Source organism: Geotrypetes seraphini, chromosome 1 (assembly GCF_902459505.1).
Source record: "Geotrypetes seraphini chromosome 1, aGeoSer1.1, whole genome shotgun sequence".
Lineage (NCBI taxonomy): Eukaryota > Metazoa > Chordata > Amphibia > Gymnophiona > Dermophiidae > Geotrypetes > Geotrypetes seraphini.
The window spans coordinates 451,423,857-451,447,864 of record NC_047084.1 but is presented as its reverse complement, the minus strand read 5'-3'; the positions used below and the strand labels follow the sequence as shown (position 1 = coordinate 451,447,864).

Genomic DNA, 24,008 nt, shown 5'->3' with positions numbered 1-24,008 from the left:
TTACCCTAAGGGGGTAATTCTCAAAAGGAGACCTAAAGTTAGGTGCAGGGATAGAATTCACTAATCACAAATTCTATTCTAGATTCTATAAATTACGCCTACCACTGCTGGATACTATCCTGACCTGAGCATTTCCCCCCCCTTGCAGTTGCACACAGTAGATTTTTGCAGGTGCAATTTATAGCATATTAATGTGTGTAACTGCTAATTGGTGCCAATCAAATTTAGCCAATAATTGGTTAACGCCAATTGGCAGCTAATTATTAAGAAACTAACATAAGAATTGCCCTACTGGGACAGACTGAAGGTCCATCAAGCCCAGCTCCGTGGGTGCTTGAGCACCCCCACTATTGAGCAAACTCTTTCACTGTCCGGAGAGGAGTAATTTTCCATTAAATTTAGCCCCCTCAATCGTTTGGAAAAGTTGGTCCCTATGAAGCCCACTATTCTGTTTCTGACAGTGGCCAACCCAGGTCACAAGTACCTGGCAAGATCCCAAGGAGTAAATTTTATGCTGCTTAGCCTAGGAATAAGTTAGTGTAACTGACACTATTCTATAACTTGTGCATGAAACTTTGTATGTTAAGCCTAAAACTGAGCATGCAATTTATAGAATTAGAGGGGTGTAGGTGTGAAGGAGAAAAGGACAGTATAGAAGCCAGTGACATGAGACCCACACTTCTGTATTACATAATCAGAGGAAGAGGACCCACTGTCAATCAGCACACTCACTGCATCGATCTCATTCAGAGCCTTCCACTGCTCGTAGGGAACTCCCAGAGCCTCTGCTGTCTGGATGGTGCGTTTCATGTGGCTCGTCCACACCTTCAGGTCTGGGATATTTTGTGAGCGGATAAAGCTACCGAGCGTGTGCGCAAACTAGGAGAAATAAAAGAGAATCTTGTTAATGTCCTATATACAATGTGCCCTCTCATCTTCACCCTCTATTGCTCTCTAGCTAGAGCGCTACATGGGAACAGGGCCGACAGGAATCCCGCGGGGAACTCTATGGGGTCATGGGGATGTAATCACCTCTTGTGGGGCTCCTGTGGGGGTGTGCTATCTGGCTCTAAGACGTCCAAGTAGAGTCTCCTACTTCCTTCCTCCCAACTGCACTTGCTTCATCAAAAAGCCACAGGAAGAGCTATATGTGTGTGTGGGGGGGGAGGTTGGGGGGGTTCTCTTCCTCTTTCTTTTCTCATTCTTTTACCACATCTAGGCTTGGGGGGGTATCGGGGGGGAGGATGAATTGTTATATTGTCAATAGGCTATAAGAATCCAAGCCCACTGAATATGTTAGATGTACTTGGTATGAAGATCTTGGAATTCTGGGGAGCTGTGGAGTGGGGTGGGGGGATGCTGTTTCAATTGTACTGTTTTTATAGTGTTTTGGCGGGGGTCATTTTGATGTTTTTCTCTGTTGGACTTATTCAATAAAAATTGTTTCAAATAATAAAAAAAGCCACAGGAAATGGTTCCTACATGCTGCCTGCAGCTGACCCGAAAGTCTTTCCTCTGATATCAGAAGGAAGCCCTTCTTTGCTTATTTGTAGATTACAAATGATCTTGCTGTGGAACCGGCTGCCAAACGCAAAAAGTGTACTTCGCAAGAGGAAAAACTATTAGAGCCTCCAATTCAGTAGCATAATTAATGAAATAACTACTTCCGAAGTTTATGGGGATGGGCAAGGATGGAAGAGATGACTTGCAGGGACGGCTTGATTCCAGCGGGGACGGGTTTGATTCTGTCCCCGTGCAACTCTCTATCTCTAAATCCCTTAACTGTTCTTCTCTGTTGTATTTTGTCTCAAGCCCTTTCCTTCCAACTCTTTGTGTCCTGCTCTTTCTTTTCCTCCCTCTGTACCTGTTTGCCACGGGCAGATAGCCCTGAATCGCCACCAATCCTTCCCTTCAGGTTGAGCTCACTCTCACCGTGGCGGCATAGGTAGATGGAGCGTGGTGTCACGTGGATATTCATCAAATAGTATACTGTGCGGCTCTGCACATGGTCCTGTACCCTGTTCACAAGATATCGGCTGCCCACATTGAATATCTTAATGTAAGAAAGAGCGCTATGAGAGAAGGGAAATGCCACTGTCACCACATTTTATTATTCATCTTTCCAAAATCCACATGCTCAAAATACAAAGGATAATAAATGCCAAGAGGGTGATTTCCAGATATAAAACAGTGCTTTATCCGTGAATTTAATTTTTATAAATTGACCTATCTGATATGTGGGAACAGTTCTGTGCATAACAATCTGCTCACATGCAACTTTGCTTGATATGAGCTAAAGCATTCTCGAGATTGAGACTGGTCAAGGCTGTCCATTTCCCTGCACACTTTCAAATTGAAGCCTAAATTACCCCAGAAAATTTGTGCTCCCCCAAAAAGCAGGTGTAAAGGTATCCCTGGGACATTTTTCAAAGAGGCATTAGACATGGACTTTTTCCTTGAATGGTCATCACAGCTCACCGACCCTCCTCCCTCCCACCACCCAAAGACGTGAAAGAAACAGTACATTCCAGGCTGTATTGCAGCTTCACATGGCCACACAGACACAACTCAGCGGATCAGGGGTACTGCAGTGAATATCACATTAAAACGTCCCAGTCTAATGAACCACCTTCCATATGGTATTGGAGAAATAGATTACATGCTTTGATGGGTTGAGAGGCTAGACTGGTGTCAGCCTAGAGGCCTCTGGGAGATTATATCAATCTGACCCTGGCATGGGAAGGCAGATAGACCCTTAGTGCAGGGAAACTGTTTTAAGTAGCCCTGATTGATATATTTTAAGTTTCAAGTAGCCCTGATTGAATCATGGCTAGCTAAAAGGTGTTAATGTCTGATTAAGAGGGTGCTTAGGACAAGGGTGCACAGATCAAGCCAGAGACTTAATCCCATCAGGTTTCTCACCCTCCTTTGTTAATTAAATTAACCATTGTCTCAAACAGTTTGCAAGTTCTAAACAGAAAGATACTGGGAGATACAATATTTTCTCTATTCAGAATAAGATTCCAAGGTATAAAAGCCAGCTCTCTTTTTCTATCAAGATCTCTCTCTCTTTTTCTATGTATCTTTTTCTATGTATCTCTTTTTCTATGTTCCCACGTATCAATCGCTCTCTCTTTTTCTATGGAGCTATCTCTTGGCTCTTTGCTCGGCACTCTGGTTCTGTCTTGGCTCTCCCTCTCTATGTCTATCCTTCCCTTTATCTATAGAACACGAAGCTTCCTAGAACTGCAAGCTTCTATGTCCCTCTCTGCCTCTGACCTCTGTAAGGCAGTGAGACTGCTTGCTCTCTGCTTAAGTGTAATGCTCTCTGCTTAATTGTAATGCTTATGAATATTACTTTTCTGTAAGCCTATTTCTATAATATATTCTTTATGCAATCACCTCTGGTTGTGTCTATTATTCTACTTCCTGGTGAGTCATCTGTGAGGGAACTGAACCTGGGACCTGGCGTTTGTCAGTACGCCTTTCACTTAACCCCTACCACCTAATATTGTGGGGGCCACTTTAAAACTGACAACTGGCTTCCCATTCTCGTAGACAGAGCCATGATTTTGTAAAAGTCTGGACTCCTTATTTACATATCTTGGATCCTCTTAGTAGGAGTCGGGTCCTGAACAGGCTTCAATTGCATACGTCTCTACCGGGAGTTGCTTTGTTATGATGCTATATTTGTATATTGGGGAAGAAAAGGTGGGGAGGGATTTCTGCTGGGGAGGGGGGCTTTGAAATGTCATAGCCATGGGGTGACTAAGAGTACTGTCCCTCATATGTTTGTGTTCCTTATAATGTAATGCGTGTACTGTTTATTGTGTTTGTGTTTATTAAGATTTGTTATACCGCGCCAGCATATCACAGACCTAAGCGGTTTACAATGCAACAATTGATTAAAGAAAGGAACTCCATTGAAGATAGGAAAGATAGAGATAATATACGTATATCCTAACAAGCATTCCGTGAGGATGAAAACAAAGATTATATTAAAAAATAAAAATACTAGTTAATTATAAAGTATAAAAATTAAAAGATGAAGAAATTAAAATGTAATGAATTAAAAATAATAAAATAAAATTAATTATTGTGGTTGGTTTGTTCCTCTAATAAAAAGTCCCAGGTCCACATGTCATTATAACCTGTTTATATTGCATAAGAACATAATAGCCTTACTGGTTCAGAGTTCAGACCAATGGTCCATCAAGCCCAGTAGCCCATTCTCACAGTGGCCAATCCAGGACACTGGCCAAAATCCAAGGAGTAGCAACATTCCATGCCACCGTTCCAGGGCAAGCAGTGGCTTCCCCCTTGTCTTTCTCAATAACAGACTATGGACTTTTCCTCCAGGAAATTGCCATACCTTTCCTAAAACCAGCTACGCTATCCGCTCTTACCACAACCTCTGTCAACGCGTTTCAGAGCTTAACTATTCTCCGAGTAACTATTCTCTTAATACACTGAAGAGCCCTGAAGAAATGATTTTTGGATCATGGCTACACATTAATTCTGTGAGGAAGCTGCACTTAAGCTCGCATACGTTGTGAAGTTTTCATTCCATTTTGAAGCAAAGATATAAGTGTTGCTTGCTTGTTTTGAATTATAAAATTTTGGCTTAGAACTTTTTTGAAGTCACATTCTAGGGGTTGTTTCGCATACGATAGATCATTGGAGGAGAGCTAATGAGCAATTTAAGCTCCCCTTAGCTCCAGAGCAACGTATGCCCTGCAGCTTCTGAGGCGTTTCCCCCCATTATGTGTGCACGTATGCAGTTCATTGAATGAATATAGGTATCCAAAACTTTAAGGGGTCGAGCATTTTTGCTCCCAGTGTATATACTGTAGGCTAGTAATTTATTGAGTTGCATATATTTCTCCAGTTCCTCTTTATTTTTGTTTTGTTAAGCACTTATACATTACATTACATTAGTGATTTCTATGCCGCCAATACCTTGCGGTTCAAGGCGGATTACAAAAGAAGTTATCTGGCCATTTCCAGAGGAATTGAAGAGAAGAGCGATTTGTTTCAGAGAATTGGGAAGAGTCTTGCGGTGGTGTATGTGTTTGTACCTAAATGCCAGAGATACACATATAACTTACAACATTCTATAAGTTATGCACACAAGTTTCTGCCCATGTGTACACAGTAGTATAGTGAGGGTGAGAGGTGCCTGGGTCAGCGGTGCCCCGCTCCTGCCCTATTCGCCCCTCTCCCCCGCTCCCTCCCCTCCCTCCCCCACCATACGCATGTCTCCTTTCCCTTCCCCCTATACCTCTTTAACTTTTCCGGCGCAAGCAGCATCACCAACTTGTTGCCCGTGTCGGCGTCACTTCCTAGGCGTGGGACCCGGAAGTGATATCAGACGGAGAGCCAACACTGGCGCGAGCAGCAGGTTGGAGTTGTTGCTCACGCCGGCGAAGAGCTAGAGGTATGGTGGGGTGGGGAGGGAGTAAAGGCGCTCCCACCAATACAGCGCCCAGGGCAGACCGACCCCCCTCCCCCTCCTTTCTATGCCACTGTGTGTGTACACCTACCTATACAATACACACTATGTCAAATATGTGCATATTTACAGAATGGCACTTAGGTGGAAATCATTGCTTATAGCCCAGAATGCAACAGCTCATTTTCTTTTTGGATTACCACAATTCGATCATGCTTCTCTCGCACAGATGCCTTTGCATTGGTTACTGGTGGAATATAGACTTCGTTATAAAGGGCTCCTTTTACAAAGCCGCACTAGAGGTTTAACGCACCTAATAGCGTGCGCTATACCGCCGGCCACACTAGCCGCTACCACCTCCGCTTGAGCAGGCAGTAGTTTTTCGGCTAGCGCTGGGGTTAGCGCATGATTAAAAGTCGCACGTGGCTTCGTAAAAGGAGCCCAAAATGTTGCTGCTTATCTTTCAACTGTTGACAGGTAGAATATCCCTGATGATCTCCTCAAGTTTGCACCTACACCAACTTTCAGATTCTTTATTAGATATAACATTATTTTGATTTGTCAGATTAGAAGAATATAGAACATCAATATTCTATGTATTAGGCCCAAATATTTAGAAAGAGCTGCCTCCTCAAGTATGTTCCATATGATCAATGCTGATTTTAAAAAAGCCAAAACTCTGAAATAATTTCTTTTTCAAGAAGTATCTGGTACTAATTCTGATACCTAACATTTTTAATATTAAGATATTTTTGTCAGGGCTGGGGTTTTTTTCTATTTTTAATATTTGATAATTTTCAGGAAGATGAATACAATTAAGAGCGTTAGGTCTGAAACAATTTTGAAGGGAGGATACTGGGAGGGGGAGAGAGGGGAAAAGAAAAAGGGGTTAGTACATTTGGATGAATTTCTTAAATAGCAGGGTTTTGATTTCTTTTCGGAAAGCTTTGATGTCAGTTGATGCTGTCAGTAAGTTGGTGATTGAGGGGTCCAATTTAGCTGCATGTGTTGCTAGTAGGTTGTCGTACATCTTTTTGCGCTTGGTTCCTTTAAAAGGGGGGTGGGAGAAAGGGGATTGGGTTCTCCTCTGTCTGGATGAGAGGTTCCTGTTTAGGCGGTTGTTTAGGTAGGTGGGTGCCGTTCCGTTTAATGTTTTGAATAATATGCAGTAGAGTTTGAATTGGACGCGGGCTTGTATTGGAAGCCAGTGTGAATCTAGGAAGGCGTTGGTGATGTGGTCAAATTTTCCAAGGGAATAGATCATTCTGAGGGCAGTGTTCTGCACGGTCTGTAGTTGTTTTATTAAGTAGGTGGGACAAGGAAGGTAGAGGATATTGCAATAGTCCATTAGACTTAGGACTAGGGATTGGACTACGAGTCTGTAATGTTCTTTGTCAAAGAATTTTCTGATTTTGCGAAGGTTGCGCATGGTGAAGAATGCTTTTTGTGTGATTTTGTTGATTTGCAATTGAAGAGTGCAACGTCTGTCTAATGTTACTCCAAGGAGTTTGAAGTTTGATAAAGTATGATGAAGTAGTGATTATAGATGTATGATTGTATTATTTGTTTCAAGTTTAATTAAATTTTAATATACCGACCATCGACATGCACCTGGCCAGTTTACAAAGCTAAAAAAATGTTAAAATAAATTTTAGAAGGGGGGGAGGAGAAAATGTGAACATTAAATAGACAGATTACGAATACAAACATGAGTTTGAGGGTAAAGAGGGAGGAAAGTTAATAATTACATCGTTAAAACAAATTAAATTTAGGGGAAGAGGGTGGGGAGCGGAATAAAACACCAGGAAAGGGGATCGCTTCTTAACAATGGTTCGTTTAATATACTGCTATGCTGTTGGAAAAGGAAATATTTAGACGCTATGGTATGCGTCTTGGAATAAGAAAGTTTTTAGTTTAGTCTTGAATTTGTCAAGTGAGTTTTCATGGCGAAGTTGAGGTGGCATGGCATTCCATAAAGTTGGAGCTACAACAGAAAATTAGTATTTCCAGTGGCGTACCTAGGGTATGTGGCACCCAGGGCCCATCATTTTTTTATACCACCCCCCCATGTAAAAAAATATTTTTGGTAATAACCATGAAACGGAATAAATGGTCAGAATAGAAGCAGGCAGAGAAAATTTTCTTTTATTGAACCTCATATATGTAACCATTATTCCAAACATAACATAACATAAATTATGTCTGAATTGTCATGACATTAGAAGTACATATGGAGTAGTTGCAGGTGATGCTTGGGACATTTCTTTTTTTTTTTTTTTTTTTTCACGTTTCTGAGTTCAATATTTTTATTAAGCTTTATGAAAAGATACAGTCCAAAAATGCATTCAGATACATGTACGACACCGGGATCTCGAAACTAATAACACTTAGTGTAACACAGCAGTAACTACAATCAATTGTAATTGGGTTTGAAACCTTCTAAGCTTGGGACATTTCTGATTGAGTTAGTTCGGTTTTATGTGTTTTTTGAATAGAAGGGTTTTTATTTCTTTTTTGAAGGTTTTGTAGTCTGTGGTCGAGGTCAATAGGTTGTAGAGTTGGGGGGTCGAATGTTGCAGCTCGGGGAGCTAGGAGGTTGTCGTACAGTTTTTTTCTTTTCACATTTTTGGTTGGAGAGTGTGTGAATGTTGTGTGGGTTCTCCTATGTCTGGTTGAGGTGGATTGAACTAGTCGATTGTTCCAATAGGCTGGGCTGTCTCCGTTTATTGCTTTAAATAGTAGGCAGGAAAATTTGAAGTGTATTCTCGCTTGCATTGGGAGCCAATGTGAGTCGTGGTATGCCTCTGTGATGTGGTCGAATTTCTTCAGTGAGTAGACCAATCTTAGAGCTGTGTTTTGTATTGTTTGTAGTTGTTTTATCATGGTTGAAGAATTTTGACTGTTTTTCCTCCATTTTCTTTCTAATTGTCTGCATTGTCTTTTTAGTAGGAGCAGTTCATTGCTCTGCGAGTTGGTAAGTATGAGAGAGAAAGATGAATGTAGGCAAACTTGTTGGAGACAAAAGACTTTTCACAAGATACATGAGAAAGAGAGGAGGAATAGGAATAATATTGGAAAGGTGGCAATTTGAACCAGTGGGGGTAAGAGTTAGGATTGGGACCGATAGCCCAAGCAGAGGAGAACAAACAAGAGAGAGAGTATGGAGAACAGAACGGAGATGGCTGAATGAAAAGACCAGTAAAAGCCATCACATTGTTTCAGATCAACTGTGAAAAATATGATCTGCTCTTTGGTATTTGCCAGCTACTTATGATGCAGACTGCCCAAGGAACTTGGCTTGACATAGCATGGCTTATCTTAAGAACATGTGAGGAAAGTGGATACTGGGAGGAGTGAAAGAAAGAGAAAGATAGGTTAAAAAAAAGGAGACATTAAAAAGTTTGGGAACCTCTATTCTAGGGATCCTATACTGTTAATATATCCATTTTTAATGGCCTGGCTTCTGAACACCAAAGCTTATTTAGCTGAAGAAATTAGTTACCCCCCCATTCCACACACATTAATTCTCTTCCATTTTTGTTCCCATTATAAAAAACACTGATAAGTTCCCAGAAAAAGAAATACATTAAAATAAGAAGTGAAAACAAAGGTCCCTACAGATGAGAACATAACATAAGAATAGCCTAACTGGGTCATATCAATGGTCCATCATGCCCAGTAGCCCATTCTCATGGTAGCCAATCCAGGTCACTAGTACCTGGTCAAAATCCAAAGAGTAGCAACATTCTATGCTACCGATCCAGGGCAAGCAGATGCTTCCCCCATGTCTTAATAACAGACTATGGACTTTTCCTCCAGGAATTTGTTCAAACCTTTCTTAAAACCAGCAATGCTATCTGCTTTTACCATAACTTCTGGCCACTTCATTTTTAAGCTTAGATCTTTCCCTCTAAACAGAGACCTTGCTAGATGTCAAATACAGAACAAGGTAACTTCACACGGACTTAGCTGTGCAGGAAATGTGAATCTCCTCATACATCCACCATATAGTGCAAAAATGTGCAAAGGTCTGTTTTTTTCTTTCGATCACTACATAGCCTAATGCCACACAAGCAGCGCTGTTACAAACATATTCTGAAGGTCAATGCTAAGGTTAACAAAGTTTCCTTCCTTGGACCACAAGGAAATACTGACAAACCACTGGAAGAGATCCCAAAACAACTACCCAAGACAACACCCAAAGACCCACTCAGTGTGTGAACCAGTTGAGTGGAGTGGACTAACTGGGGGGTGGAAATAAGCCCGGAGTTTGCTCAGCAGAATTTCCCAGACCACATCTTCCGCTCAACACACTGACACACTGCCACCACCACCACCACTAGAAACACCTCACCAGGTAGGCCACCAATGCTTATAAACTTTATATAACACATTATTATATTTTCTTATAAAGCACATATTTTAACTGATCTCTCTGACATCCTCAGCCTTGCCATTCACAAAAACAGAAGGAAGAAAAGTTCCCATTTCTTGCTGTCTCATGTTTTCAGACCAAACATCGGGACAAGTCCGGTTGTTAAGTGCTGAGGTTTCACACTTTGATCATTGCACAGGTTTTTACTAACGGCAAAGCTCAAAAAATTCAAAAGAACTAATCTTGTGCTTGTAAGAATTTGCAGTAAAGGCTCTGGGTAGGACCTAAGGAATCTGGCCAATCGGAATCTTAGGCCATTCCCAGTGCATCCCAGAATACACTGCGAATGGGGCCTTAGATTCCGGTTGGCCCAGGTGCCTAAGGCACCAGGAAGGGGCAGGCCCGCCATTCGTGAGAAGGCGGACCAGCCAGCTGGAGGCAGGAAGGATGCCTCTGGCCGGCCAACATTTTAAGGTGGTGGGGTTCTGGAGGAGGTGGAGTGGGGGGGTCTGGCGGGGGATGGGGGGAATAATGCCTATGATATTTGGGGAGGTAAAGGGGTTCCGGCAGGATGGACTAGATATCCCTCCTGTGGGTGTTCTTCGGTGGGGTGGTTCCAGCAGGAGAGACTGGCCATCCTTCCTGCTAGCTATCTTCGGGGGACGGGGGGGGGGGGACGGGTGGCTGCTAATTTATCATGGCAGGTAGATCCCATGCCACGATAAACTCAGCGGCCGTGTCTGCTTACAATGTAGGCCAGCATTTTGCTGGCTTACATTGTACATATCTATCGCAGGCCTAGGGAGGCGCATAGGGCCACCTATGGCTACTCCTGGGCCATGGCACACCCAAGCCTAGCCTTAGGTGAGCTTTGGCGAGCCTATACACCTCCCTAAGCTCCCAGAGGCGCCTACAATGTAGGCGGCCTGCCTCAGGAAGTTTGTTTTAGAAACATGCATCCCGATTGGCTGGCTAGACAGCAGTTGGCCACCTACAATCGGGATGCCGTTTATAGAATTTGGTCCTAAATGTCCTCTTTTGCATACACTCACAGAGGTCACAATGAATATCTTGATGGTCAGGACCTAGAACACACCAATTATGGTCAGAGCCTGAAATGATCCGATTACATTGATTATATTCTTGAAGCCACTTGGCACCCTCTTTGACATGGAAGGGAAAATGGCTGATGTGAAGTCAAAAGGTTCAATGTCCCATGGAGCTCGAGTGAAAAGTATGCCGAAAACTGTCATTGCTCTCTGGGGCAAAAAAGGTCTAAAAGGCCAAAAATGAAAAAATTGTAACCAAATTCGAAGGAATGACTAAAAAACAAGAAAAATTAAGAATTATGAAGAAAACTACACTATAATAAATATGAGAAGGCACAAAAAGATTTAAAAGTTTGATACGATGAGGAGAAACTGAAGACACAGCTTCTTTGCTCCATGGAAAACTAATAACTGATTGTCCTATGAGTTGACGTCAAGCAGGAGGGCACAGTCACACGCTTTAAAGTGTAAGTGCACTTGGCAGAGTTCGTACCGGGTTCCTTGGATGATATCACCAACATGTGAGAATATTATGCCTGCTTGTCGTTGGAGAAATATTTCTTCACTCAATGTGTAAACTCTGGAATTCATTGCCAGAGAATGTGGTGAAAGCAGTTAGCTTAGCAGGCTTTAAAAGGATAATTTCCTAAAACAAAAGTCCATAAGATGGACTTGGGGAAATCCACTGCTTATTCCTGGGCTAAGCAGCATAAAATCTGTTTTTCTCCTTGGGATCTTGCCAGGTGTTTGTGACCTGGGTTGGCCACTGTTGGAAACAGGATAAAGTTTGATGAATATTCGGTCTGTCCCAACTCTTAATGGTCTCATGAACTGAAAATATCCCTTTTAAACCTTACTTTCTCTTAGCAGCTTGAAATGGAGAGGGGCTGTGGCCAAAGATTAAACTGAGGGAGTAAAATAGCACTGTTCCCATTTCTCACAAAACTTACAAATATTATTTCCCCATTACATTCCACAGGAGGTAGAAATGTTGGAGACATTGGGCCTATCCAGATAGCCTTGTAGAGGAATCTATATTTTTTCTATCAGAGTATCAGCCACTGTGCATTCAGAGAAAGAAAAGAAAACTGTCTTCACTCCTTGCAGAACACGGCGTCATATTACCACCATTGTTTTCTACTGCGTATTTTAATGTCATGATAATGTTGCATGCCATTAGCTTTCTGCACTGGGAGTAAACGTTTTTCTGAGCTGTGCACCAAAGCTTAATCCACAGTTCCATAGCTTATTACATCGGTTACCTGGAGCCTGGTTTATGAAGCAACATCCTAACCGCAGGAGAAAGCCTGCACCAGAACCCCGCGATGTGGAGAATGTCTGGAGCTGACGCTGAGGGAGTGACTTCAGCTGCACCTCACCCACCTGATCCTCATTACTTCTCCTCCCTCTGTCCTCAGATGACAGTGTCCGGCACTCACCTGTCCTTCTCATCATCCAGTGGCTCATAGTACATCTGATAGCAGTCAATCCTCTTCTTAAAATCCTCCACCACCACCTCCCGGTCACAGTCCTTGTAATCAGGGCTGCTCAGTTTCACTTGCTGTCATTGGGAGAGAAACACACACAGGATCAGAGAGATACAGCGACAGAGGGGATTCTCCACCAGTGAGACAGAAGAGGTGGTGACAACAGTGCACTGCGGGACCTTTTGACACATGCTCACCATAATGTTCTCAGCAATGATGTCAGGATCATCACAGATGGACTCAATGAAGAAGACCTGAGAAGGGTTAAACAAGGTTACCTAAGGCCCAGAAGGAACACTGCTCAGTTATTCACTACTGTATATCCCTTGCCTCAAATTTCTTTCCCTGGCCAGTGCAGCTGTCGGCATTAGAGCTAAAGTCAAATAAGAGTTAGGAAGAGCTGTTCACAGAGACCTCTCAGTACGAGTGAATTTGAACACTGCACTAACTTCAGTGCTCAACACTTCAACATGTGCGCTAAAAAGAAATTTGTATTCCCCATCAGTAAATGGGCATGCAAATTACCAGAGTGTCAAAAACTGCACTCCGTCAGGAAAACCAATGCGTCTATTGAACTTTACACCAATTAATGTTTGGGGGGGGAGGTATAATTTTTTATTATTCATATTGGGAATGATGGGTGGGGAGGGTGGTAATTTTATGTATTGTAAGACAATTTAGAAAGATTATCAAGTGATGTGTTTAATGGTAATGTTTTATTGATTGTACACTTGATGTAAGATTGAAAATGAATAAAGATTTTAAAAAATAAAAAAAAGGAAAACCAATGCGCACAGCCACAGTAACATGTGGTCATTTGCTGCATTGAGAGTAAAATGTCTTCCTTCATGTCAGTGCAAAGTGCGTGAATGCAGATTGGCTCACATCCTGACATGAAGGGAAATAACAACAAAAATTAAAAACCAGACCTGCCACACTCTCTGACAATTGTCCCCTACCCTTGCTGTTGTTAGTTGCCATTGACTCGTGCTCGAGTCCTAGTGACTTGAATTGCGGATCTAAAAAGAAATTGGATTTGTGCTAGTCCGGAAAGGTCCTCCAGCATGGTAGCCCAATAGCTCTCATACTTCCCTGATCCCATTATACAAGGGTCATTTCATAAATAATGCACACTATTTTTTTTTTAATTACATGTTTTATTTTTTTTCCCAAGTATTTCTTTGCAGTCCTTCAATATAGTCTCCCTGCTTTGCAATGACCGAGTCCCAATGTCCAGGAAGCTTCATTATTCCATCCAAGACACCGTTTTGGTTCAGTTGCCAAATGGCTCGGGTAAAGGCGGAAGAAAGTTTTTTCCAGAGATGCAAAACGATATCCACACATAGGTTGTTTCAACTGTGGAAAAAGGTCGAAGTCTGGTGGACGTATTGTTGCTATTGATGAAACGTGGGTCACAGACTTTGAGCTGGAGCTGAAATCACAGTCCAATGAGTGGAGAGCTCCATCTTCCCCACGACCACAAAATTTAAACGAGCTCAATCAAAAGTTAAACAAATGATAATTTTTGCTTATGATCATGAAGGCATAATCATCACAGACAAAGTTCCATGTGGAAGAAGTGTCACAGCAATGTATTATGATTTTTTGCAAAAAATGCACAGAAAAAAGCACAAAACCCGACCTCAGTTGCTCTTGGCTGGGCCACTCATTCTTCATGACAACGCTCGCCCACACATAGGGAATGTCATTGAAAAACTACATGATTACAGCTGAGAGGTGTTAGCTCACGCTCCCTAAGCCAGACATGAGTTCACCAGACTTCGACCTTTTTCCAAAGTTGAAACAACCTATGCGTTGACATCGTTTTGCATCTCTGGAAGAGCTTTCTTCCGCCGTTACCCGAACCATTTGGCAACTGAATAAAAACGGTGTTTTGGATGAATAATGAAGCTTTCTAGATGTTGGGACTTGGTCCTTGCAAAAGTAGGGAGACTATATTGAAGGATTGTAAAGAAATACTTGAAAAAAAAAATAAAACATGTATTAAAAAATATATATATAGTGTGCATTATTTATGAAATGACTCTCGTACCTTTAACCATCCACCTCAAGGGACTCTTCCCCCACCCCAGGGAATCTGGGTCAAGATGACTCTTGCCCTGGCTCAAGTATACTGTCCTGAACACCTTGGGTCAGGATGGCCCAAGGTGATCCTCCAGTGAGATCCGGATCTTCCTGACTAGCCCCCCACACCCACACACCCACCTCTAAGAGATAGGAGGCAGGAGTGATGTCCACTTGCTTCTGTCTCTGGTAGCAGCACTTGACCTCTTGAGATGCATTACTAGGGATCAGTCTGTCAAGTACGGGAGCTGGCAGTGGTCACCATTCTCCACATATATTCTGTGTCACCAATAGTGGCACTGAATATCAGAATACATTTAAACATCCTGGCCAGTGTTAAGAAATTTGATGCCAGCATTTGTTTTTGGTTTGGTTTTTTTTTATATCTTTATTCATTTTTAAAACCAGCACAAAGTACAACATATTGTCAAACAGATAACAAAATAAACAGCACTCAATTCCATCAAATTATATAGTAAGTACATAACCCCCTCCCCACCCCCTCCCACCCATCCTTTCTAAAAGTTTAAGAACACTCAAGGGTAATACAAATGATCAAGACAAACAAAATTACAATCAAATAATAAATTAAGTTGCCTTGAAATGTATCTTGCTGAAATGGCTTGAGGGTGAAGCGCCAGATTACTCCATCTGGCGGTGTCGGATGATTACCATCCTGATGTGGGAACGCAGAGATGTGATGGACTTTTCCTCTCTCCCAGGGAGTATGTTTCAATGCACCTGGGAACCCCTTTGGACTACCATGACTCCCTTAGCTCGTAGCCGTTTGCTTAATTGTTGATCCATGTTTTTCTGTATCACTCTGTTACAGTTGGTATGTCTGTACTATTTTGTATTGTCCTTGCTTATGTTGGTGTTGCACTTGGAAGGAGGTCCTGAGGGGGGGGTTAGTTTGGGGGATGGGGGGTTATTCGTAGGGGGAGGAATGGTGTGGGGGAGGGATTTAGTAACATAACCTTTGAGCTTGTGTGCACTTTGTCTTGTATATCTGCTTGGTTTTCTTGTTGAGCTCAATAAAATATATTTGAACATAAATTAAGTACATATCCCCCCTCCCCCCATCCTGGATGTGTATAATAAAAGGGCTAAAACTAATAATCAATTCTTACAAAGTTTTGTTAATGGTGAATATTAACCTGATTTTTTATTTATTTTATTTTATGGATGTATATATGTAGTGTTGGTTGGATACGGTGCCTTTTAAAATTTTTATTGGTTTTGATTGATTTTGGTCTATAAACAATTTAGTGAGAAATATTTATATGTTAAATGAATCATAATATAGTTGTGGCAGGTGGACCTTGTGATTGATAATTGTGGTAGAAGCCAATAGGAAACATATTCAGGTGGCTCCGCCTCCTCTGAACATAGACCAATGAGAATGCAAGCTCAGCCACAGCAGCAATGGCTTTGTCTGCCTAGAAACTCAAGAGGTTCATATTGAAAAAGCTGCTGAGCAGGACAGTCAATGAGACAGCTCGGTCCAGATAATCACCCTATATTCACTTGGGCTCCATATCAGGTCTAAGTTCACCTGATAAAGTCTTCCAGTTAACTTTGGCCTGTTACTTGGCCAGTGCGCTATATCAGTGCTGTATGACTAGAATTAAACTGGACCTGAGGAATACCCCAGCTCCACCTTTTTTTACTTGCCTACACAATATTTATTTAGGCAGTCAGTGTAGGAGGAATTTTAACCATGAAAACTGGTCCAGTTAACTCCTAATGTTAGCAAGACACACCTTGAATGCTTAAGGGAGGGAGATGCTCAAAACCTAATGCCAGCGCTAGAAGCAATTAGCCCCAGACTAGTGCTGGCATTAGTGAATGCACAATGCTCAGAGGGCTGTAGCGTGGGAGACAATGTGTGGGCCTAAGATTACTGTAAGCAGAAACCCGAGGTACAACTATACAATGGGAGGGATGTTAGTGAACGAGAGTACCCAAGAAAGGGACTTGGGGGTAATGGTGGATATGACAATGAAGCCGATGGCACAGTGCGCAGCGGCCGCTAAGAGAGCGAATAGAATGCTAGGTATAATCAAGAAGGGTATTACAACCAGGACGAAAGAAGTTATCCTGCCGCTGTATCGGGCGATGATGCGCCCGCATCTGGAATACTGCGTCCAATATTGGTCGCAGTACCTTAAGAAGGATATGGCGTTACTCGAGAGGATTCAGAGGAGAGCGACACGTCTGATAAAAGGGATGGAAAACCTTTCATATGCTGAGAGATTGGAGAAACTGGGTCTCTTTTCCCTGGAGAAGAGGAGACTTAGAGGGGATATGATAGAGACTTATAAGATCATGAGGGGCACAGAGAGAGTAGAGAGGGACAGATTCTTCAAACTTTCAAAAAATATAAGAACAAGAGGGCATTCGGAAAAACTGAAAGGGGACAGATTCAAAACAAATGCTAGGAAGTTCTTCTTTACCCAGCGTGTGGTGGACACCTGGAATGTGCTTCCAGAGGACGTAATAGTGCAGAGTATGGTATTGGTGTTTAAGGATTAGACAATTTCCTGCTGGAAAAGGGGATAGAGGGGTATAGATAGAGGATTACTGCACAGGTCCTGGACCTGTTGGGCCACCGCGTGAGCGGACTGCTAGGCACGATGGACCTCAGGTCTGACCCAGCAGAGGCATTGCTTATGTTCTTATGTAGTCAAACAGATGCTGACAAGGTAATTTCTTATTCCGTCTCCTGCTCAGAAAACAGTGCACCAAACAAAGCTGCCCTCATCGCTGAAAACCAAATGCCAGCTCAGAGCAGGCATTTGAAGAGAGGATTTCCCACAATTCTGCCTGTAAAATCTGCCTGTTTTTATTTAGTTTAGAAGCAGAAGGAAACCTAAACGCTGGCAGTGGCAGCGAGACAAATGGAACAAACCTGGAACTGAAAGCACACATTGGTGTCCGTTTCCAGTTTAATATAAGCCTTGCAAATAAACAATAACATTGGAAAGCTTATATCTAAAGCCATAGAAAACAGGCGCCAATGTGCGTTTCACCTTCAGGTTTGCCTGGTGCATGTGCACAAGGGCTAAGCTTACCGCACAGCTCTTGTGCACATGTGCCAGGCACGTTCTTCTCCCTGAACTTTCCAATGTTCAGTACTAATAGCACACATAATAGTGTTAAGCATTGGGAAATTATTTTGCTGCGCTATTCTTTCAGTATTTCCCAGTGCTGTTCTGTACAGCACTGGAGCTTTGTACATTGGCCCATCAGTGTCTCAACAGCCTTTGAGGTGTATAACCTGAATGTCTATATGAGCAGCTTTTTAAAAACACTTATGTGTAAAGAAGGATTATGTGAAGTGAGACAGAGGACACAATAAAGCTCTGAGGCAGACATTTATCCATGTTGAAATGGGGATTGTCAGGGCCCATGATTACCATATGGCGTGCGAAGCACAGAAAATGCAACTATTATACTTTATTAAGAAATAAGAGAAAGTGATGTGTTCAGTATTAATATTAGGAGAGTTTAGCTATTGTGTTGTGCTGTGAAAACTGTCTTAGTGGTTTGGCAACTTTTTGGTTCTTTTTAAATTTGGGGGGGGGGGAAAAAAAGCCTCTTCTTTTGTGGACGACATTTATGGAAGATATGCAAACTCAGTGCATCTGTACCACTACTGTCAGGTTAGAACCCTAATAGCACTACTATGTTCTAGGAAGACCCTGGTCACTTTGTACAGGTTACCCCAGGGTCCGAATTGACATTCCAATGAGAATGGAGAGGCCAGCTGTTTCAGACAATGGATTTACTAATTCTGGTAGCTGTGCGGATTATTAGAAAACTTGGTGCAGTGCATTCTCGTTATCCACGTGTTCTGTATTTAGGCATCTCAGAGACCTGGTGGAAGGAGGACAATCAATGGGACACTGTATTACCTGGATATAAATGATATCGCAAGGATAGAGTAGATCAAATTGGAGGGGGGGATGCACTATATGTTAAAGAGGGAATTGAATCAAATCAAATCAACATTCTGTGTGACATAGATAGCAGTGTGGAATCCATGTGTGAAGGGAAGGAATATAAAGGTAGGGTTATACTACTGTCCCCTGGGCCAAAATGAGCAAACAGATGAAGAAATGTTTTCAGAGATTAGGAAAGCTGGAGAACTGGCCAACAGTATAATAACGGGTGATTTCAATTACCAGCCTTCATTCTGGAGAATGAGTCAGTTCATAATACCAATCTTCCTTTTCTAACTCAAAGACAAAACCTCTTACAGCCAACTCCTAGCACAATTAAACTATTGAGACTTTCAATTTTCAATCTCAGGTACTCGTCCTCTATTCATACAGAAACCAAAACAACAAAACCAACAATGTTGGGAGAAAAAGGCCTCAGATTAGCTTCATGGGCCAAAAAAACTCCTATTGTCATTTTTTATTGTTTTGTTCTGTATGATTAGAGGATGAGTGCCTGAGATTGAAAATTTAAAGACACAATAGTTTCATTGTGCTAGGAGGCAAAATTCCTAGACATCATAAATGACTGCTTCTTGGAGCAACTGGTGCAGGAACTGACAAGAGGGGGAGCTATTTTAGATTTGGTCCTTAGTGGAATGCAAGGCATAGTACGGGAGTTAACTGTGTTGGGTCCGCTGGGAAACAGTGATCATAACGTGATTAAATTTGAGCTGATACCAGGAGTGATGTTACAAAAGAAATCTACTGTAGAGGCATTTAATTTTTGAAAGGGTAACTGTGATAAAATGAGGAAAATGGTTAAAAAGAAGCTAAAATGATCAGCTGCAAGGGTTAGGACTGTAAATCAGGCATAGATGTTATTTTAAAATACCATCGTGGAAGCCCAAACTATTGTGTCTTTAAATTCTAGTCATACTAGTAATGGTGGAAAGAAGAGGAAACAAAAGCTGGCATGGTTAAAAAATGAAGTGAAAGAGGCTATTAGGGCCAAAAAAACATCCTTTAAAGAATGGAAAAAAGTATCTGAATGAAGAAAATAAGAAGAGACACAAGCACTAGTAAGTTAGATGCAAAGCATTGATAAAGAAAGCTAAGAAATAATATGAAAAGAAACTTGCCAAAGAGGCAAAAACTCACACCAATTTTTTTAGGTATGTCAGAAGCAGAAAACCTGTGAGGGAATCTGTGAGACCGTTGAATGATCAAGAAGAAAAAGGGGCGCTCAGGGAGGATAAGGCCATAGAGACTGAATTAATTATTTGCTTCGGTCTTTACGGAATAAGATGTAAGTGATGTACCTGAACCGGAAATGGTTTTCAAGAGTGATGATGCGGAGGAACTGAAATAAATATCGGTGAATCTAGAAGATGCAGTAAGCCAAATCGACAAGTTAAAAAGTGATAAATCACCTGGACTGGATGGTATATATCCCAGGGTACTAAAAGAACTCAAACATGAAATTGTTGACCTGCTGCTAGTGATCTGTAGCCTGTCACTAAAATCATCTGTAGCACCTGAAGATTGGAGGGTGGCCGATGTTATGCCGATTTTTAAAAAGGGTTCCAGGGGATATCCAGGAAATTACAGACATCGGTAAGCTTGACTTCAGTGCCCGGCAAAATGGTGGAAACAATTATAAAAAATAAAATTGTATAACACGTAGACAAACATGATTTAATGAGACAGAGTCAGCACTGGTTCAGCACTGCTTGACTTCTTTGAAGGTGTGAATAAACATGTGGATAAAGATGAGACAGTTGATGTAGTGGATCTAGATTTTCAGAAAGTTTTTGACAAAGTTCCTCATGAGAAAATTAAAGTTATGCGATAGGTGACAAAGTTCAGTTGTGGATTAGGAATTGGTTTTCGGATAGAAAGCAGAGGGAAGGGTTAAACGGTCATTTTTCTCAATGTAGGAGAGTAAACAGTGGAGTGCCGCAGGGAGCTGTACTGGGACTGGTGCTATTTAACTTATTTATAAATGATCTAGAAATTGGAACAAGTAAGGTGATTAAATTTGCAGATGACACTAAACTCTCTGTCCCTTCTATCCAGCCTCTGCCCTCTTTCTGCCCCTTCCAACCACTGCTATTACGGTATCCTGTCCTGACCTAGAAGGGTGTCCAATTAGTGTAAATTCTATAAAGGAATGTAGGTTTCTACTTTCCTTGATAGAATACTAGCATAATTGGATAGATATGCGCGTATGCACATATACACTTATACTTATACCGATCCCTACTCTGTGTGTATGCTTATCTGCAAACTATGTGCCATCATGGATGTGTACAGATTATAGAATAGCATTTAGGTGCAGCATAACTGGTGTGTACACACGAATGTGCGTATATTTATGCATATACTGTATACACTCTAATATAAACCGAGATTTTGGGGACAAAAATAGTACCAAAAATGGAGGTCTCAGTATATATATTTGAGTCAGCGGCTCTGCGCTCCCCCTTCCCCCTTCCTGCATCTGTTTCAGGCCTCTCCTGGGCCTGTTTTAAGCCCTGGGTGTCCAGTGGTGAGCCGGGACAGGAGCGATTTTCCTACACTCTTACCCCCCATGCAGAGCTGCTATCGAAAATGGCTGCCACAAATTCCCACAGCAACTTTGCAATTGAATGGGCAGACTTGATGGGCTGTGGCCCTTTTCTGCCGTCATTTTCTATGTTTCTATGAACTTTGCAAGACAGCAGGATCACTCCTGCTCCAGTTCACCGCTGGATCACCAGGGCTTTCCGGGTAGGTTGTAGAGGTTCAGGAAGTGGGAGGGAGGTGGGGTGGTTCAGAGCAAGTTGGGACAGGACATGGGAAGGATCATTTCTGCCCTGACTCACCTTTGGACCGCCAGGAATTAAGGTAGGTCTGGAGAGAGGTCTGCAATGGGCATCAGGGGAGGGGGCTGGTGCAGAGCCTGGCAGGGCAGTTTATATTTGAGTTAACCTTTTTTTCCCCCTTTTTAGGAGAAAAAAAATATTACCTCGATTTATGTTTAGATAGATTTATATTCAATTACAGTATATATGGTATGCTAAAATTCTAAACATTTACACATGTAACTGGTGCATAACTGTTAGTGTCTACTTTACATAAGTACCCCTACAATGCACGGATGAGTGCATCACTCTGTCTCTAGTCATCATTCTCCCTTTTACCTTATAGCCATGCTCCTTGGCAAAGTGCAGGATGAGAGCCCTCCTCTCCCGAGTGGTGTTAGTGGCATCAAACACCTGCGAGGACAGTGGGGAAAAGAACAAAATTGTATCACAGATTACTCTCAAAAAAGGGGCAAGGCTGGCTCTAGACACCAGTAAAGCAAGCAGGTGCCTGGGGCAGAACATTTCCAGGGGCAGAATTTTGTCTATCATTTGGACAAGTAAATACTAGGGATGTGCATTGGTTTATTAGTACAGGGCTTTGGAGTACCTTTCCACCCTCATTAATCTCACTTGCCCTATGTAGAAGGAAGGGGAGGGAGTTTGGTTGACGTTACTCTTTTATTGTATATGCTTGTTCTATTATTGTATATGATGCATTATTATTTGTACTGAGCACCTTTGGGGCACTGGTGTTGTATTTTCTGTGTTTGCATCAATAAAATTGTTTGAACCTAATGTTCAACAAATCCCCGCCCTTGGAAATGGACCTGCTGCTTAATACACTTTCCCATTGTGAAATAGCATGGACCAATGCTCAGCATCCTCTATGATTAAAATTTCATCAGTCCATGGAGCAAGGATATATTTTGAAGTTTAGGTTTGGTTTTGTCCTCATCATCCTGTATAATAAAACCCTAAGCGCACATGCGCACTTAGGGTTTTGTGATCTATGCCAAGTTCAATTTCCAGCACATGGGGCTTGCGGTGCGTGGGGCGGCTTGCGACGGCGATTTCAGCGGTTGTTTGACTCCTGCGCTGCCGGGACGCTTCTTCTCACCCCCGACCAGTAAACGCAGCAGCCGCGGGACATTTGCTAGACCAGCCCACTTCGATAATGTGAGGTGGGCCGGCCTAGCAAAATCCCCGAGGCTGCCCGGGCTAGCAGATGCTGGACAGGGGAAGCAGGGAAGGGATGGTGATGGACAGCCAAGGAAAGAGAGAGACAAAAAGAAAGACAGACAGAAAGCGGCCAAGGAGAGAGAGGGAAAGAAAGAAAGAAAGAAAGACAGACACACACATCTATTCTAGCACCCATTAATGTAATGGGCTTAAAGACTAGTGAAATATAATCCATTTAAGAATTTTTTATTGCCTTATTTGGAAGTTTCAATTAATTTTTTGCTACACATCCATCTGCTCCAGATAATTTGTTGATTTATGGGAAAGCTCTGTAGATTCCCCCAGGGTGCACAGAAGCAGCTATTGCTACTTTCCATGATTTGGTTTTGTGAGACATTGTTCAACAATTGAATTTTAAAAATAATCAGGATTAAAAATTCAATGAGACCTCATAGGATTGCTCACAGGAAACAGGTTGCAGACAATATTTGACCTATGTTTAATATTATTTGGGAGCTCAGTGGGTTCGGTTGAACCTGGCATTGCTGGCCACAGACGTGGAGAAGTTTGCTGGGACTTTTTGTGGGAGGTCCTGTCAAAGATGGACTTTGGTTCTTGATTTTGTGATTGTCTCAAAAAGTTCTATGAATCTCCATTGGCTAGATACAAGGTTAATGGAGATTACAAGGGAGCTTTCCAAATCCAGAAGAGCATTAGACAGGGCTGTCCCCTGTCTCCGCTTGTAACTTGTTTTACCTATAGAGCTTTTGCCACAAAAAAATGAGAGACATGATATTCAGGGGTATCACAGTGGGAGCTTATGCAGATGACATATTATTTGATGTGAGAAACCCCAGACTGACATTACCAGTAATAATGAAGGAATTGAAAGGTTTGGAGAATGTGGCTGGATTTAAGATTAATCTAGAAAAAACAGAGTTAATTGGAGTTCACTTAACAAGAGCTAAACAAAAGGGCTTGAAACAAGCATTTTCATTCAAGATGGTGGGGGGATTAGATATTTAGGGGTACGTATTCCTAGGGATATGGAAAGATTAGGTTTTTATCTCGATAATCTTCTTTCTAGTAGATTAAAATTAAAACCCAATTAAAATCGGTTTAGTAATTAAGCCAACTAAAAAAAAAACTGCATGCGAATTTTAGCTAGGCATCCATGATTAGGATACCTAACTTAAGCACTATTTATAGAATCAGGCCCATAATGTAAATAAAACAACCTATTTCAAAGTACGCTTCTACAAGTACCTAAATCAGCACTTACCCAAATTCAGAGAGACATATTATTCCTTCTTAGCAAAATCATTATGACAGCAAATTGAAATGGGTGGCTGGGCAGTACCAAATCTTCTGCACTATTACAGGGCTTTAAAGCTTAGACAGGTATTAGAATGGGAGACAACAAAGCGAGTGTTCAATTGGAGCAGTCTAGTGTCCCAGATTTTCCAGATTTGTTATGAATTACCGTACTTGTGGCATTATATGAATTGTTCCATGGTCGGCGGGCTTGAGCTCTCGTGTTAACAGTGGCGTACCTAGCATATGTGACACCCGGGGCCCATCATTTTTTGAC

The 24,008-nt window shown here is 42.0% G+C and overlaps 1 protein-coding gene across 4 annotated transcripts in view; it reads right to left on the bottom strand.

The window, feature by feature from the left end:
- Nucleotides 1-24,008, bottom strand: part of PFKFB1 (6-phosphofructo-2-kinase/fructose-2,6-biphosphatase 1) — a 70,304-nt gene that overhangs the window by 10,934 nt on the left and 35,362 nt on the right. For all 4 annotated transcript variants that reach the window (XM_033921312.1, XM_033921322.1, XM_033921303.1 and 1 more), the window contains exons 5-9: nt 21,575-21,649; nt 12,561-12,617; nt 12,316-12,437; nt 1,865-2,072; nt 733-879 (exon numbers count right to left, since the gene is read on the bottom strand). In XM_033921312.1, the coding sequence (XP_033777203.1) occupies nt 733-879; nt 1,865-2,072; nt 12,316-12,437; nt 12,561-12,617; nt 21,575-21,649 (609 nt within the window). The remainder of the gene's footprint in view (nt 1-732; nt 880-1,864; nt 2,073-12,315; nt 12,438-12,560; nt 12,618-21,574; nt 21,650-24,008) is intronic.